Source organism: Petromyzon marinus, chromosome 67 (assembly GCF_048934315.1).
Source record: "Petromyzon marinus isolate PM22_M1 ecotype Great Lakes invasive population chromosome 67, UKy_Petmar_22M1.pri1.0, whole genome shotgun sequence".
In the NCBI taxonomy this organism is placed as follows: Eukaryota; Metazoa; Chordata; class Hyperoartia; order Petromyzontiformes; family Petromyzontidae; genus Petromyzon; species Petromyzon marinus.
The window spans coordinates 3,617,101-3,634,760 of record NC_133733.1 but is presented as its reverse complement, the minus strand read 5'-3'; the positions used below and the strand labels follow the sequence as shown (position 1 = coordinate 3,634,760).

General features: G+C 55.8%; 1 protein-coding gene across 1 annotated transcript in view; it reads left to right on the top strand.

The window, feature by feature from the left end:
• LOC116957933 (phospholipid-transporting ATPase IF-like) overlaps positions 1-17,660 on the top strand; it is a 130,386-nt gene that overhangs the window by 18,951 nt on the left and 93,775 nt on the right. Inside the window, exons 7-9 of the mRNA XM_076054704.1 lie at positions 3,119-3,187; positions 6,597-6,661; positions 8,429-8,510. Coding sequence (XP_075910819.1) covers positions 3,119-3,187; positions 6,597-6,661; positions 8,429-8,510 — 216 coding nt within the window. The remainder of the gene's footprint in view (positions 1-3,118; positions 3,188-6,596; positions 6,662-8,428; positions 8,511-17,660) is intronic.

Genomic DNA, 17,660 nt, shown 5'->3' with positions numbered 1-17,660 from the left:
GAACGACCCAGAGCCCAGGCCTACTGATGGTATCATAGGCCTTGACCAGGTCAATAAAGCAGAGATGTAGGTCTTGTTGGAATTCCCTACACCTCTGCTGTAGCAGACGGACAGAAAATATGGCATCTGTGCTGGACCGCCCTTTCCTGAAACCGCATTGGGGCTCCGCAAGCCTCTCCTCAGCGTGCCTGGCAAGGCGATGCTGAATAATCCTTGCCAGGACCTTTCCCGGCACACTGAGGAGTGAGATGCCCCTGTAGTTGTTACAGTCTGTGCGGTCCCCCTTCTTAAAGAGGGGGACCACCAGGGCATCCTTCCAATCCTGCGGAACCCGTCCAGTGGTCCAGACCGTTGTTATGATGTCATATAGGGCAGTCTGTGCACAAACGCCACCCTCCCTCAGCATTTCGCTTGGGAGATCATCTCTGCCCGCTGCCTTTCCTGGTCTCAGACTCCGGATCGCCCTCAGTACTTCCTCAACAGATGGCACCTCAGCCAGCCACTCACAGGGGGTGACTTCTTCCAATATTTGAGGCACCGCAGCCTTAGCAGGGTCATCCTCACTTTGTGCCACGATGTTTTCCTGGCTGAGGGATTTTCCCTCCCCCAGGACCTCACAGAAATGCTCAGCAAATCTGCAAACCTGTTCCTGGGGGTCGGAGATTGGATCACCGTTTTTGCCCCTAATGATGGTAATAGGTGTGGCGCTACAGGTTACTTTTTTGATGGAGTTAAATAGAGATTTGTGATCACGGGCCACTGAGGCAGACTCCATCTCCTCAGCAACCCGCGACCACCACCCATCCTTGCAGCGCCTCACAGCTCTCCGAACCTCCGAGCAAAGGCTGCGGTAAGCCTCCTCATTCTCTGATGTGGGATTCTGTAGCCGATGACAGTGGGCCTGTCGCTTTTTATCAACCATCCTGAACACCTCCTCTGTCAGCCAGGGTCCATGGGGAGGTCTGGACCGCGTACCCAAAGCAGCCATTGCAGCTGCATGAGTCACAGTCCTAAACCTCGCCCATTTACCCTCGACATCAGGAGGAGTCGGGGACGATGCCAATCCCAGCCGCAAGCGATGATGAAATTCTCGCTTGCAACTTTCATCAGATAACTGAGACCAGGCCACTTTAGGTTGGAATGGTGTCCTGGGTGTACACCCACCACCGGAGTGGAAGAATGGCAGGCACATCTTACAGATGACTAGTCGATGGTCAAGGACATGGGCTCGCATCCGCTGGTCCGTCACTATGTAGTCCAGCAGATGTTCTTGCTTGGACCCGGCATGCATCCATGATGTTGTGTGGATGCGCCGATGCCGGAACAGCGTGTTGGTAATTACAAGCCCATGGGCTGCACAAAAATCTAGCAGCCTCCTACCGTTGTTATTGAGCTGATCTGGCCCATGCCCTCCAATCACTCCAGACCAGGTGCCAGTATCATGACCAACTCGGGCATTGAAGTCACCCAACATGATGACTCTATCCCGAGGGGCCACTTTAGCCAGCACCTGTGACAGGAGGTCATAGAAGGCATCTGATTCATCGGCTTTGCCTGCATCCCTCCACGGATGTTCATCTTCGGTGGGGGCATAAGTAACCACGACCACCATTCCTCGCCTCCGGTTGATGGGAAGTCGAGCCCAAAGTAGCCTGGGGCTTACAGATATACACACATACACACATACGCACACACATACAAAGATCCCCCATATAGCCTGTAACAGACTGTAGGGGCAAGTGCTGTTAGCGAGCACCTATGAAGGCCGGAACGGTACACGAGGGGGTGGGTGGCCAGCACCACGCCCGACCGCCTTTGTCTCCCTAGTGGCAATGTTTACACACCGCACCAGGTACTCATTTGAGGCTGAGTCGACCTAGGGGAGGCCCGGGACCGGTTCAGATAATCGTCACTGGTGTTGGCCGTGAGCGGGAATCGAACCCGGGTCGCCAGGTTCATAGCGCAGCGCGCTAACCGCTACACTATCGCTCCCCACACACACATACACACACACATACACACACATACACATACACACACACACGCACACACACACATACACACATACACACATACGCACATACATACACACACATACATACACACATACACACACATACACACACACATACACACACGCACACACACATACACACACGCACACACATACACACACACATACACTCGCACACACACGCACGCACACACCCACATACACACATACACACACACACGCACACACACACATACACACATACACACGCGTACACACACAACAACAACCGCCATTCGCCACTAAGTGGCGGTGACGTCACCACGACGCTTGTGCCAGGCTATGTGCACCTTGAGGCCACGTGAAGTGTCGAACGCCCGCTGGCAGGAGGTCTCGGGACAGACCCAGCAGGTGCCACGGGTCGACTGACTGAGATGACTGGCTGATGCACCACCTGTGCCCCCTACTGTGCCAACCTGCTGTGCTTTAGCCACCCGGTGCTCCGCTCGTTGTTGTGAGCGTCGCTCCTCCACCCTCCGTTGTTGTTGGAGGGCGACTGCCTCCAACTGCCCAGTAGCAGCGTCCTTCACGAGCCTCCTCCAAAGACAAAGATCCCCCGTATAGCCTGACCAGACCGTAGGGGCAAGTGCTGTTCGGGAGCAGCACCTATGAAGGCCGGAAATGCACACGAGGTGGTGGGTGGCCAGCACCACGCCCGGCCGCCTTTGTCTCTCCAGTGGCGATGTTTACTAATACACAGCACCGGGTACAATTTTGAGGCCGAGTCGACCTAGGGGAGGCCCAGGACCGGTTGAGATAATCGTCACCAGTGGTGCTGGTGTTGGCCGTGAGCGGGAATCGAACTTCGGTCGCCGGGTTCGTAGCGCGGCGTAGCGCTAACCGCTGCACCACCGCTCACCGCAGACACATGCAAAGACAAAGATCCCCCGTATAGCTTTATGACGTCACAAAGCTCTGCCCCCCCCAGGTGCGTTACGTCATTCATGGACGGCCCCTTTGACAGAGAGAAACACACCCGCTCACTTACAGCAACAACAACTACCAACCACAACTACGACCACCACGTGCTAAAATATGCAAAACGCGTGACGGCTATTGTTGCAGGTTCAACGGATCACTCACCGTGATTGGCGGGGGCACGCAGGGGGAGGGGCCTCACGAAGCCACCGCCAGGTACACGCCCACACCACAAAAGACAAAGATCCCCCGTATAGCCTGAACAGACTGGTGAGGCAAGTGCCGTTAGCGAGTAGCGGCTATGACACACACGCGCACACACCACACACACACACACCACACACACCACACACACACACCACACACACACCACACACCACACGCACACCACACGCACACCACACACACACCCCACACGCACACCACACACTCCCACCACACACACACACACACACCACACACACCACACACACCACACACACACACACCACACACACCACACACTACACACACCACACACACCACACACACCACGCAGCAGTAGTAGTAGCAGCAGCAGTAGTAGTAGCATTAGCAGCCGCAGTAGTAGCAGCAGTAGTAGTAGCAGCAGCAGTAGCAGCAGCAGTAGTAGCAGTAGCAGCAGTAGTAGCAGCAGCAGTAGTAGCAGCAGTAGTAGTAGTAGAAGCAGCAGTAGTAGCAGTAGTAGCAGCAGTAGTAGTAACAGCAGTAGTAGTAGCAGTAGTAGTAGCAGCAGTAGTAGCAGCAGCAGTAGCAGCAGTAGTAGTAGCAGTAGTAGCAGCAGTAGCAGCAGTAGTAGCAGCAGCAGCAGTAGCAGCAGTAGTAGCAGCAGCAGCAGTAGCAGCAGTAGTAGTAGCAGTAGTAGCAGCAGTAGCAGCAGTAGTAGCAGCAGCAGTAGCAGCAGTAGTAGTAGCAGTAGTAGCAGCAGCAGTAGTAGCAGCAGCAGTAGTAATAGCAACAGTAGTAGTAGCAGCAGCAGTAGTAGTAGCAGCAGCAGTAGTAGCAGCAGTAGTAGTAGTAGCAGTAGTAGTAGCAGCAGTAGTAGTAGCAGTAGTAGCAGTAGCAGCAGTAGTAGTAGCAGTAGTAGTAGTGGCAACAGTAGTAGTAGCAGTAGTAGTAGCAACAGTAGTAGTAGCAGTAGTAGTAGCAGTAGTAGCAGTAGCAGCAGTAGTAGTAGCAGTAGTAGTAGTGGCAACATTAGTAGTAGCAGTAGTAGTAGCAGTAGTAGTAGTAGCAGCAGCAGTAGTAGTAGCAGTAGTAGTAGTGGCAACAGTAGTAGTAGCAGTAGTAGTAGTGGCAACAGTAGTAGTAGCAGTAGTAGTAGCAGTAGTAGTAGCAACAGTAGTAGTAGCAGTAGTAGTAGCAGTAGTAGTAGCAGCAGTAGTAGTAGCAGCAGTAGTAGTAGCAGTAGTAGTAGCAGTAGTAGCAGTAGCAGCAGTAGTAGTAGCAGTAGTAGTAGTGGCAACAGTAGTAGTAGCAGTAGTAGTAGCAACAGTAGTAGTAGTAGTAGCAGTAGTAGCAGTAGCAGCAGTAGTAGTAGCAGTAGTAGTAGTGGCAACATTAGTAGTAGCAGTAGTAGTAGCAGTAGTAGTAGTAGCAGCAGCAGTAGTAGTAGCAGTAGTAGTAGTGGCAACAGTAGTAGTAGCAGTAGTAGTAGTGGCAACAGTAGTAGTAGCAGTAGTAGTAGCAGTAGTAGTAGCAACAGTAGTAGTAGCAGTAGTAGTAGCAGTAGTAGTAGCAGCAGTAGTAGTAGTAGCAGCAGTAGCAGTAGTAGCAGCAGTAGTAGTAGCAGTAGTAGCAGTAGCAGCAGCAGTAGTAGTAGCAGCAGTAGTAGTAATAGAAGTAGCAGCAGCAGTAGTAGTAGTAGAAGCAGCAGCAGTAGCAGCAGCAGTAGCAGTAGTAGCAGCAGCAGCAGTAGTAGTAGTAGCAGCAGCAGCAGTAGTAGCAGTAGTAGTAGCCGCAGCAGTAGTAGCAGCAGCAGCAGTAGTAGCAGCAGTAGTAGTAGTGTCTCTCACCGTGAGTGTCTCTCCACCGTGAGTGTCTCTCTCACCGTGCGTGTCTCTCAACCGTGCGTGTCTCTCCACCGTGTCTCTTTCAATGTGCGTGTCTCTGCACCGTGAGTGTCTCTCTCACCTTGAGTGTCTCTCCACCGTGAGTGTCTCTCAACCGTGCGTGTCTCTTCACCGTGTCTCTCTCACCGTGGGTGTCTCTCCACCGTGCGTGTCTCTCCACCGTGAGTGTCTCTCAACCGTGCGTGTCTCTCCACCGTGTCTCTCTCACCGTGAGTGTCTCTCTCACCGTGAGTGTCTCTCCACCGTGTCTCTCTCACCGTGAGTGTCTCTCCACCGTGAGTGTCTCTCAACCGTGCGTGTCTCTCCACCGTGTCTCTCTCACCGTGAGTGTCTCTCCACCGTGAGTGTCTCTCAACCGTGCGTGTCTCTCCACCGTGTCTCTCTCACCGTGAGTGTCTCTCTCACCGTGAGTGTCTCTCCACCGTGCGTGTCTCTCCACCGTGTCTCTCACCGTGAGTGTCTCTCCACCATGCGTGTCTCTCCACCGTGTCTCTCTCACCGTGAGTGTCTCTCCACCGTGAGTGTCTCTCAACCGTGCGTGTCTCTCCACCGTGTCTCTCTCACCATGAGTGTCTCTCTCACCGTGAGTGTCTCTCCACCGTGAGTGTCTCTCTCACCGTGCGTGTCTCTCTCACCGTGAGTGTCTCTCTCACCGTGAGTGTCTCTCCACCGTGCGTGTCTCTCTCACCGTGAGTGTCTCTCCACCGTGCGTGTCTCTCTCACCGTGCGTGTCTCTCCACCGTGTCTCTCCACCGTGTCTCTCCACCGTGCGTGTCTCTGCACCGTGTCTCTCTCACCGTGTCTCTCTCACCGTGCGTGTCTCTTACCGTGAGTGTCTCTCCACCGTGTCTTTCCACCGTGTGTCTCCACCATGCGTGTCTCTCCACCGTGTCTCTCTCAATGTGCGTGTCTCTCCACCATGCGTGTCTCTCCACCGTGAGTGTCTCTCTCACAGTGCGTGTCTCTCCACCGTGTCTCTCCACCGTGCGTGTCTCTGCACCGTGTCTCTCACCGTGAGTATCTCTCTCACCGTGAGTGTCTTTCCACCATGCGTGTCTCTCCACCGTGTCTCCCCGCCGTGAGTGTCTCTGCACCGTGTCTCTCTCACCGTGTCTCTCTCACCGTGAGTGTCTCTCTCACCGTGCGTGTCTCTCTCAATGTGCGTGTCTCTCTCACCGTGAGTGTCTCTCACCGTGCGTGTCTCTCTCACCGTGTCTCTCACCGTGCGTGTCTCTGCACCGTGTCTCTCTCACCGTGAGTGTCTCTCTCACCGTGAGTGTCTCTCTCACTGTGTCTCTCTCACCGTGTCTCTCACCGTGTCTCTCTCACCGTGCGTGTCTCTCTCACCGTGCGTGTCTTTCCACCGTGTCTCTCTCACCATGTCTCTCACCGTGTCTCTCTCACCGTGCGTGTCTTTCACCGTGTCTCTCTCACCGTGTCTCTCACCGTGTCTCTCTCACCGTGTCTCTCTCACCGTGTCTCTCTCACCGTGTCTCTCACCGTGCGTGTCTCTCCGCCGTGTCTCGTACTCGTAGGCCGATCCTGTTCGAGAACTTGGTGCTCAGGGGAGCCACTCTGAAGAACACGGCAATCATCTACGGTAACATACATGACTTAACATGTATAACACACATAACATACATACATCATGTACAAACATACCATGCATAACCTACATACATAACATACATACTTAACATGCATACGAAACAAACATACAGACATAAAATACATAACATACGTACATAACATACATACCATACACAAGACACATAACATACATATAATACATAACACACACAACGTGCATACATAACGTATATACATAATGTACACACATAGCATGCATAACATACATGGCATGCATACATAACACGCATACACAACATACGTAACACGCATACATAACGTGTCTCCCCCGTGTCTCCCCCGTGTCTCCCCCGTGTCTCCCCCCGTGTCTCCCCCTGTCTCCCCCGTGTCTCCCTCGTGTCTCCCCCCGTGTCTCCCCCCTGTCTCCCCCTCCTGTCCCCCGTGTCTCCCCCCGTGTCTCCCCCCGTGTCTCCCCCGTGTCTCCCCCGTGTCTCCCCCTCCTGTCCCCCGTGTCTCCCCCCTGTCTCCCCCCGTGTCTCCCCCCTGTCTCCCCCGTGTCTCCCCCTGTCTCCCCCGTGTCTCCCTCGTGTCTCCCCCCGTGTCTCCCCCCTGTCTCCCCCTCCTGTCCCCCGTGTCTCCCCCCGTGTCTCCCCCCGTGTCTCCCCCGTGTCTCCCCCGTGTCTCCCCCTCCTATCCCCCGTGTCTCCCCCCTGTCTCCCCCGTGTCTCCCCCTCCTGTCCCCCGTGTCTCCCCCGTGTCTCCCCCCGTGTCTCCCCCGTGTCTCCCCCGTGTCTCCCCCGTGTCTCCCCCTGTCTCCCCCTTTCTCCCCCGTGTCTCCCCCGTGTCTCCCCCCTGTCTCCCCCGTGTCTCCCCCTGTCTCCCCCTGTCTCCCCCTCCTGTCTCCCCCTGTCTCCTCCTGTCTCCCCCTGTCTCCCCCGTGTCTCCCCCTGTCTCCCCCCTGTCTCCCCCGTGTCTCCCCCCTGTCTCCCCCGTGTCTCCCCCTGTCCCCCCATGTCTCCCCCCTGTCTCCCCCGTGTCTCCCCCTTGTCTCGCCCGTGTCTCCCCCGTGTCTCCCCCTGTCTCCCCGTGTCTCCCCGTGTCTCCCCCTGTCTCCCCCTCCTGTCTCCCCCTCCTGTCTCCCCCTGTTTCCTCCTGTCTCCCCCTGTCTCCCCCGTGTCTCCCCCCTGTCTCCCCCGTGTCTCCCCCTTGTCTCCCCCCGTGTCTCCCCCGTGTCTCCCCCTGTCTCCCCGTGTCTCCCCCTGTCCCCCCCATGTCTCCCCCGTGTCTCCCCCGTGTCTCCCCCGTGTCTCCCCCTGTCTCCCCCTTTCTCCCCCGTGTCTCCCCCGTGTCTCCCCCCTGTCTCCCCCGTGTCTCCCCCTGTCTCCCCCTGTCTCCCCCTCCTGTCTCCCCCTGTCTCCTCCTGTCTCCCCCTGTCTCCCCCGTGTCTCCCCCTGTCTCCCCCCTGTCTCCCCCGTGTCTCCCCCCTGTCTCCCCCGTGTCTCCCCCTGTCCCCCCGTGTCTCCCCCCTGTCTCCCCCGTGTCTCCCCCTTGTCTCCCCGCGTGTCTCCCCCGTGTCTCCCCCTGTCTCCCCGTGTCTCCCCGTGTCTCCCCCTGTCCCCCCCATGTCTCCCCCGTGTCTCCCCCGTGTCTCCCCGTGTCTCCCCCTCCTGTCCCCCGTGTCTCCCCCGTGTATCCCCGTGTCTCCCCCGTGTCTCCCCGCTATCTCCCCCCGTGTCTCCCCCGTGTCTCCCCCGTGTCTCCCCCGTGTCCCCCCCAGGCCTGGCCGTCTACACCGGCATGGAGACCAAAATGGCTCTCAACTACAAGAAGAGAAGTCTGAAGAGGTCGGCCGTGGAAAAGTGAGACACGACCCCGTGACCCCGTGACCCCCTGACCCCGTGCCCCGTGTCTCTCTGTGTCTCTCTGTGTCTCTGTGTCTCCGTGTCTCTGTGTCTCTGTGTCTCTGTGTGTCTCTGTGTCTACGTGTCTCTGTGTCTCCGTGTCTCTGTGTCTCTGTGTGCCTTTGTGTCTCTGTGTCTACGTGACTCCGTGTCTCTGTGTCTCCGTGTCTCTGTGTATCCGTGTCTCTGTGTCTCCGTGTCTCTGTGTCTCTGTGTCTCTGTGTGTCTCTGTGTCTCTGTGTCTACGTGTCTCCGTGTCTCCGTGTCTCCCTGTCTCTGTGTCTCCCTGTCTCCGTGTCTCCGTGTCTCTGTGTCTCCTTGTCTCCCTGTCTCCCTGTCTCTCTGTCTCTCTGTCTCCCTGTCTCCGTGTCTCCTTGTCTCCCTGTCTCCCTGTCTCTCTGTCTCCCTGTCTCTCTGTCTCCCTGTCTCCCTGTCTCCCTGTCTCCGTGTCTCTGTGTCTCCCTGTCTCTGTGTCTCCCTGTCTCCCTGTCTCCGTGTCTCCCTGTCTCCCTGTCTCTCTGTCTCTGTGTCTCCCTGTCTCTCTGTCTCTCTGTCTCTCTGTCTCCCTGTCTCCGTGTCTCCTTGTCTCTCTGTCTCCCTGTCTCCCTGTCTCTCTGTCTGCCTGTCTCCGTGTCTCCCTGTCTCCCTGTCTCCGTGTCTCCATGTCTCTCTGTCTCTCTGTCTCCCTGTCTCCGTGTCTCCCTGTCTCCCTGTCTCCGTGTCTCCATGTCTCCCTTTCTCTGTGTCTCCGTGTCTCCGTGTCTCCCTGTCTCCCTGTCTCCCTGTCTCTCTGTCTCCCTGTCTCCGTGTCTTTCTCTCTCCATGTCTCCGTGTCTCCCTGTCTCTCTGTCTCCCTGTCTCCGTGTCTCCTTGTCTCTGTGTCTCTCTGTCTCCCTGTCTCTCTGTCTCCCTGTCTCCGTGTCTCCCTGTCTCCCTGTCTCCCTGTCTCCGTGTCTCCATGTCTCTCTGTCTCTCTGTCTCCCTGTCTCCGTGTCTCCCTGTCTCCCTGTCTCCGTGTCTCCATGTCTCTCTGTCTCCGTGTCTCCGTGTCTCCCTGTCTCCCTGTCTCCCTGTCTCCCTGTCTCCGTGTCTTTCTCTCTCCATGTCTCCGTGTCTCCCTGTCTCTCTGTCTCCCTGTCTCTGTGTCTCCTTGTCTCTGTGTCTCTCTGTCTCCCTGTCTCCTTGTCTCCCTGTCTACGTGTCTCTCTGTCTCCCTGTCTCCCTGTCTCCGTGTCTCCCTGTCTCTCTATCTCCGTGTTCCTTGTCTCCTTGTCTCCCTGTCTCCCTGTCTCTCTGTCTCCTTGTCTCTCTGTCTCCTTGTCTCTCTGTCTCCGTGTCTCCTTGTCTCTCTGTCTCCTTGTCTCTCTGTCTCCGTGTCCGTCTTTCTCCCTGTCTCCCTGTCTCTCTGTCTCCGTGGCTCCGTGTCTACCTGTCTCCCTGTCTCCCTGTCTCTCTGTCCCCCTGTCTCCGTGTCTCCTTGTCTCCCTGTCTCCCTGTCTCTCTGTCTGCCTGTCTCCCTGTCTCTCTGTCTCCCTGTCTCCCTGTCTCCCTGTCTCTCTGTCTCCGTGTCTCCGTGTCTCTGTGTCTCCCTGTCTCTCTGTCTCCCTGTCTCCCTGTCTCTCTGTCTCCCTGTCTCTCTGTCTCCCTGTCTCTCTGTCTCCGTGTCTCTCTGTCTCCCTGTCTCTCTCTCTGTCTCTCGGTCTCCCTGTCTCCGTGTCTCTGTATCTCCCTGTCTCCGTGTCTCCCTGTCTCCCTGTCTCCTTGTCTCCCTGTCTCCGTGTCTCCGTGTCTCCCTGTCTCCGTGTCTCCCTGTCTCCCTGTCTCCTTGTCTCTCTGTCTCCGTGTCCGTCTTTCTCCCTGTCTCCCTGTCTCCCTGTCTCTCTGTCTCCGTGTCTCCGTGTCTACCTGTCTCCCTGTCTCCTTGTCTCTCTGTCCCCCTGTCTCCGTGTCTCCTTGTCTCCCTGTCTCCCTGTCTCTCTGTCTCCCTGTCTCTCTGTCTCCCTGTCTCCCTGTCTCCCTGTCTCTCTGTCTCCGTGTCTCCGTGTCTCTGTGTCTCCCTGTCTCTCTGTCTCCCTGTCTCCCTGTCTCTCTGTCTCCCTGTCTCTCTGTCTCCCTGTCTCTCTGTCTCCCTGTCTCCCTGTCTCTCTGTCTCTGTGTCTCCTTGTCTACCTGTCTCCGTGTCTCCGTGTCTCCTTGTCTCCGTGTCTCCCTGTCTCCCTGTCTCCGTGTCTCCCTGTCTCCCTGTCTCCGTGTCTCCCTGTCTCCTTGTCTCCCTGTCTCCTTGTCTCTCTGTCTCCCTGTCTCTCTGTCTCCCTGTCTCCCTGTCTCTCTGTCTCTGTGTCTCCTTGTCTACCTGTCTCCGTGTCTCCGTGTCACCATGTCTCCCTGTCTCTGTGTCTCCATGTCTCCCTGTCTCTCTGTCTCCCTGTCTCTGTTTCTCCGTGTCTACCTGTCTCCGTGTCTCCGTGTCTCCATGTCTCACTGTCTCCGTGTCTCCATGTCTCCCTGTCTCCGTGTCTCTATGTCTCCCTATCTCTCTGTCTCCCTGTCTCCGTGTCTCCGTGTCTACCTGTCTCCGTGTCTCCGTGTCTCCTTGTCTCTCTGTCTCCCTGTCTCTCTGTCTCCCTGTCTCTCTGTCTCTCTGTCTCTCTGTCTCCGTGTCTCTCTGTCTCCCTGTCTCTCTGTCTCTCGTTCTCCCTGTCTCCCTGTCTCCCTGTCTCCGTGTCTCCTTGTCTCCTTGTCTCCGTGTCTCCCTGTCTCTCTGTCTCTCTGTCTCCCTGTCTCCCTGTCTCCCTGTCTCCGTGTCTCCCTGTCTCCGTGTCTCCCTGTCTCCCTGTCTCCTTGTCTCCCTGTCTCCTTGTCTCTCTGTCTCCCTGTGTCTCTGTCTCCCTGTCTCCCTGTCTCTCTGTCTCTGTGTCTCCTTGTCTACCTGTCTCCGTGTCTCCGTGTCACCATGTCTCCCTGTCTCTGTGTCTCCATGTCTCCCTGTCTCTCTGTCTCCCTGTCTCTGTTTCTCCGTGTCTACCTGTCTCCGTGTCTCCGTGTCTCCATGTCTCCCTGTCTCCGTGTCTCCATGTCTCCCTGTCTCCGTGTCTCTATGTCTCCCTATCTCTCTGTCTCCCTGTCTCCGTGTCTCCGTGTCTACCTGTCTCCGTGTCTCCGTGTCTCCTTGTCTCTCTGTCTCCCTGTCTCTCTGTCTCCCTGTCTCTCTGTCTCCCTGTCTCTCTGTCTCCGTGTCTCTCTGTCTCCCTGTCTCTCTGTCTCTCGTTCTCCCTGTCTCCCTGTCTCCCTGTCTCCGTGTCTCCTTGTCTCCTTGTCTCCGTGTCTCCCTGTCTCTCTGTCTCTCTGTCTCCCTGTCTCCCTGTCTCCCTGTATCCGTGTCTCCCTGTCTCCGTGTCTCCCTGTCTCCCTGTCTCCTTGTCTCCCTGTCTCCTTGTCTCTCTGTCTCCCTGTGTCTCTGTCTCCCTGTCTCCCTGTCTCTCTGTCTCCGTGTCTCCTTGTCTACCTGTCTCCGTGTCTCCTTATCACCATGTCTCCCTGTCTCCGTGTCTCCATGTCTCCCTGTCTCTCTGTCTCCGTTTCTCCGTGTCTACCTTTCTCCGTGTCTCCATGTCTCCATGTCTCCCTGTCTCCGTGTCTCCATGTCTCCCTGTCTCCGTGTCTCTATGTCTCCCTATCTCTCTGTCTCCCTGTCTCCGTGTCTCCGTGTCTACCTGTCTCCGTGTCTCCGTGTCTCCTTGTCTCTCTGTCTCCCTGTCTCTCTGTCTCCCTGTCTCCCTGTCTCCGTGTCTCCTTGTCTCCCTGTCTCCCTGTCTCCTTGTCTCCCTGTCCCCCTGTCTCCCTGTCTCTGTGTCTCCCTGTCTCCCTGTCTCCATGTCTCTGTGTCTCTGTGTCTCTCTGTCTCCGTGTCTCCGTGTCTCCTTGTCTCTCTGTTTCTCTGTCTCCCTGTCTCCGTGTCTCCTTGTCTCCCTGTCTCCTTGTCTCCCTGTCCCCCTGTCTCCCTGTCTCTGTGTCTCCCTGTCTCCATGTCTCTGTGTCTCTGTGTCTCTCTGTCTCCGTGTCTCTGTGTCTCTGTGTCTCCGTGTCTCTGTGTCTCTGTGTCTCTGTGTCTCTGTGTCTCAGGTCCATGAACTCCTTCCCGCTTGTCTACCTGTGTCTCTGTGTCTCTGTGTCTCTGTGTCTGTGTGTCTCTGTGTCTCCGTGTCTCCATGTCTCCATGTCTCCGTGTCTCCGTGTCTCTTTGTCTCCGTGTCTCTGTGTCTCTGTGTCTCCGTGTCTCTGTGTCTCCGTGTCTTCGTGTCTCCGTGTCTCTGTCTCTCTGTGTCTCCATGTTTCTGTGTCTCCATGTCTCTGTGTCTACCTGTGTCTCTGTGTCTCTGTATCAGTGTGTCTCTGTCTCAGGTCCATGAACTCATTCCTGCTTGTCTACCTGTGTCTCTGTGCCTCTGTGTCTCTGTGTCTCTGTGTCTCCGTGTCTCTGTGTCTCAGGTCCATGAACTCGTTCCTGCTTGTCTACCTGTGTCTCTTTGTCTCCGTGTCTCCGTGTCTTTGTGTGTGTCTCTGTGTCTCAGGTCCATGAACTCGTTCCTGCTTGTCTACCTGTGTCTCTGTGTCTCTGTGTCTCCATGTCTCAGGTCCATGAACTCGTTCCTGCTTGTCTACCTGTGTCTCCGTGTCTCTGTGTCTCTGTGTCTCCGTGTCTCTGTGTCTCCGTGTCTGTGTGTCTCTGTGTCTACCTGTGTCTCTTGTGTCTCTGTGTCTCCGTGTCTCTGTGTCTCGGTGTCTCAGATCCATGAACTCGTTCCTACTTGTCTACCTGTGTCTCTGTGTCTCCGTGTCTGTGTGTCTCTGTGTCTACCTGTGTCTCTGTGTCTCCGTGTCTCTGTGTCTCTGTGTCTCAGGTCCATGAACTCGTTCCTGCTTGTCTACCTGTGTCTCTGTGTCTCCGTGTCTCTGTGTCTCCGTGTCTCAGGTCCATGAACTCGTTCCTGTTTGTCTACCTGTGTCTTTTTGTCTCTGTGTCTCCGTGTCTCTGTGTCTCCGTGTCTCAGGTCCATGAACTCGTTCCTGCTTGTCTACCTGTGTATCTGTGTCTCCGTGTCTCTGTGTCTCCGTGTCTCCGTGTCTCTGTGTCTCTGTGTCTCTGTGTCTCCGTGTCTCAGGTCCATGAACTCGTTCCTGCTTGTCTCTCTGTGTCTCTGTGTCTCCGTGTCTCAGGTCCATGAACTCGTTCCTGCTTCTCTAACTCGTTCCTGCTTGTCTACCCGTGTCTCTGTGTCTGTGTGTCTCTGTGTCTCCGTGTCTGTGTGTCTCTGTGTCTACCTGTGTCTTTCTTTCTCCGTGTCTCTGTGTCTCCCTGTCTCTCTGTCTCCCTGTCTCCCTGTCTCCCTGTCTCCCTGTCTCTCTGTCTCCCCGTCTCTCTGTCTCCCTGTCTCCCTGTCTCTCTGTCTCCGTGTCTCCGTGTCTCCTTGTCTCCTTGTCTGCCTGTCTCCGTGTCTCCGTGTCTCCATGTCTCCCTGTCTCCGTGTCTCCATGTCTCCCTGTCTCCGTGTCTCTATGTCTCCCTATCTCTCTGTCTCCCTGTCTCCGTGTCTCCGTGTCTACCTGTCTCCGTGTCTCCGTGTCTCCTTGTCTCTCTGTCTCCCTGTCTCTCTGTCTCCCTGTCTCCCTGTCTCCGTGTCTCCTTGTCTCCCTGTCTCCCTGTCTCCTTGTCTCCCTGTCTCTCTGTCTCCCTGTCTCTCTGTCTCCCTGTCCCACTGTCTCCCTGTCTCTGTGTCTCCCTGTCTCCGTGTCTCTGTGTCTCTGTGTCTCTGTGTCACTCTGTCTCCGTGTCTCTGTGTCTCTGTGTCTCCGTGTCTCTGTGTCTCTGTGTCTCCGTGTCTCAGGTCCATGAACTCCTTCCTGCTTGTCTACCTGTGTCTCTGTGTCTCCGTGTCTCCATGTCTTCGTATCTCCGTGTCTCCGTGTCTCTTTGTCTCCGTGTCTCTGTGTCTCCGTGTCTCTGTGTCACAGGTCTATGAACTCGTTCCTGCTTGTCTACCCGTGTCTCTGTGTCTGTGTGTCTCTGTGTCTCCGTGTCTGTGTGTCTCTGTGTCTAACTGTGTCTTTCTTTCTCCGTGTCTCTGTGTCTCCCTGTCTCTCTGTCTCCCTGTCTCCCTGTCTCCGTGTCTCCTTGTCTCCCTGTCTCCCTGTCTCTCTGTCTCCCCGTCTCTCTGTCTCCCTGTCTCCCTGTCTCTCTGTCTCCGTGTCTCCGTGTCTCCTTGTCTCCTTGTCTGCCTGTCTCCGTGTCTCCGTGTCTCCATGTCTCCCTGTCTCCGTGTCTCCATGTCTCCCTGTCTCCGTGTCTCTATGTCTCCCTATCTCTCTGTCTCCCTGTCTCCGTGTCTCCGTGTCTACCTGTCTCCGTGTCTCCGTGTCTCCTTGTCTCTCTGTCTCCCTGTCTCTCTGTCTCCCTGTCTCCCTGTCTCCGTGTCTCCTTGTCTCCCTGTCTCCCTGTCTCCTTGTCTCCCTGTCTCTCTGTCTCCCTGTCTCTCTGTCTCCCTGTCCCACTGTCTCCCTGTCTCTGTGTCTCCCTGTCTCCGTGTCTCTGTGTCTCTGTGTCACTCTGTCTCCGTGTCTCTGTGTCTCTGTGTCTCCGTGTCTCTGTGTCTCTGTGTCTCCGTGTCTCAGGTCCATGAACTCCTTCCTTCTTGTCTACCTGTGTCTCTGTGTCTCCGTGTCTCCATGTCTCCGTGTCTCTGTGTCTCCGTGTCTCTTTGTCTCCGTGTCTCCGTGTCTCCGTGTCTCCGTGTCTCCGTGTCTCTGTGTCTCCATGTCTCTGTGTCTCCGTGTCTCTGTGTTTACCTGTGTCTCTGTGTCTGTGTGTCTCTGTGTCTCAGGTCCATGAACTCGTTCCTGCTTGTCTACCTGTGTCTCTGTGCCTCTGTGTCTCTGTGTCTCCGTGTCTCTTTGTCTCTGTGTCTCAGGTCCATGAACTCGTTCCTGCTTGTCTACCTGTGTCTCTGTGTCTCCGTGTCTCCGTGTCTTTGTGTGTGTCTCTGTGTCTCAGGTCCATTAACTCGTTCCTGCTTGTCTACCTGTGTCTCTGTGTCTCCGTGTCTCCGTGTCTCAGGTCCATGAACTCGTTCCTGCTTATCTACCTGTGTCTCTGTGTCTCCGTGTCTCTGTGTCTCTGTGTCTCCGTGTCTCAGGTCCATGAACTCGTTCCTGCTTGTCTACCTGTGTCTCTGTGTCTCTGTGTCTCAGGTCCATGAACTCGTTCCTGCTTGTCTACCTGTGTCTCTGTGTCTCCGTGTCTCCGTGTCTTTGTGTGTGTCTCTGTGTCTCAGGTCCATGAACTCGTTACTGCTTGTCTACCTGTGTCTCTGTGTCTCTGTGTCTCTGTGTCTCCGTGTCTCAGGTCCATGAACTCGTTCCTGCTTGTCTACCTGTGTCTCCGTGTCTCTGTGTTTCTGTGTCTCTGTGTCTCCGTGTCTCTGTGTCTCCGTGTCTGTGTGTCTCTGTGTCTACCTGTGTCTCTTGTGTCTCTGTGTCTCCGTGTCTCTGTGTCTCGGTGTCTCAGGTCCATGAACTCGTTCCTGCTTGTCTACCTGTGTCTCTGTCTCTGTGTCTCTGTGTCTCTGTGTCTCCGTGTCTGTGTGTCTCTGTGTCTACCTGTGTCTTTCTCTCTCCGTGTCTCTGTGTCTCCCTGTCTCTCTGTCTCCCTGTCTCCGTGTCTCCTTGTCTCCTTGTCTCCGTGTCCGTCTTTCTCCCTGTCTCCCTGTCTCCCTGTCTCTCTGTCTCCGTGTCTCCGTGTCTACCTGTCTCCCTGTCTCTCTGTCTCATTGTCTCCCTGTCTCCTTGTCTCCCTGTCTCCCTGTCTCTCTGTCTCCCTGTCTCTCTGTCTCCCTGTCTCACTGTCTTCGTGTATCCGTGTCTCCGTGTCTCTGTGTCTCCCTGTCTCTCTGTCTCCCTGTCTCCCTGTCTCTCTTTCTCCCTGTCTCTCTGTCTCCCTGTCTCTCTGTCTCCGTGTCTCTCTGTCTCCCTGTCTCCCTGTCTCCCTGTCTCTGTGTCTCCTTGTCTCCGTGTCTCCCTGTCTCCCTGTCTCTCAGTCTCCCTGTCTCCCTGTCTCTGTGTCTCTCTGTCTCCCTGTCTCCCTGTCTCTCTGTCTCTCTGTCTCCCTGTCTCCGTGTTTCCTTTTCTCCCTACCTCCCTGTCTCCTTGTCTCCCTGTCTCTCTGTCTCCCTGTCTCTCTGTCTCCCTGTCCCCCTGTCTCCCTGTCTCTGTGTCTCCCTGTCTCCGTGTCTCTGTGTCTCTGTGTCTCTCTGTCTCCGTGTCTCTGTGTCTCTGTGTCTCCGTGTCTCTGTGTCTCTGTGTCTCTGTGTCTCCATGTCTCAGGTCCATGAACTCCTTCCTGCTTGTCTACCTGTGTCTCTGTGTCTCTGTGTCTCTGTGTCTCCGTGTCTGTGTGTCTCTGTGTCTAACTGTGTCTTTCTTTCTCCGTGTCTCTGTGTCTCCCTGTCTCTCTGTCTACCTGTCTCCCTGTCTCCGTGTCTCCTTGTCTCCCTGTCTCCCTGTCTCTCTGTCTCCCCGTCTCTCTGTCTCCCTGTCTCCCTGTCTCTCTGTCTCCCTGTCTCTCTGTCTCCGTGTCTCCGTGTCTCCTTGTCTCCTTGTCTGCCTGTCTCCGTGTCTCCGTGTCTCCATGTCTCCCTGTCTCCGTGTCTCCATGTCTCCCTGTCTCCGTGTCTCTATGTCTCCCTATCTCTCTGTCTCCCTGTCTCCGTGTCTCCGTGTCTACCTGTCTCCGTGTCTCCGTGTCTCCTTGTCTCTCTGTCTCCCTGTCTCTCTGTCTCCCTGTCTCCCTGTCTCCGTGTCTCCTTGTCTCCCTGTCTCCCTGTCTCCTTGTCTCCCTGTCTCTCTGTCTCCCTGTCTCTCTGTCTCCCTGTCCCACTGTCTCCCTGTCTCTGTGTCTCCCTGTCTCCGTGTCTCTGTGTCTCTGTGTCACTCTGTCTCCGTGTCTCTGTGTCTCTGTGTCTCCGTGTCTCTGTGTCTCTGTGTCTCCGTGTCTCAGGTCCATGAACTCCTTCCTTCTTGTCTACCTGTGTCTCTGTGTCTCCGTGTCTCCATGTC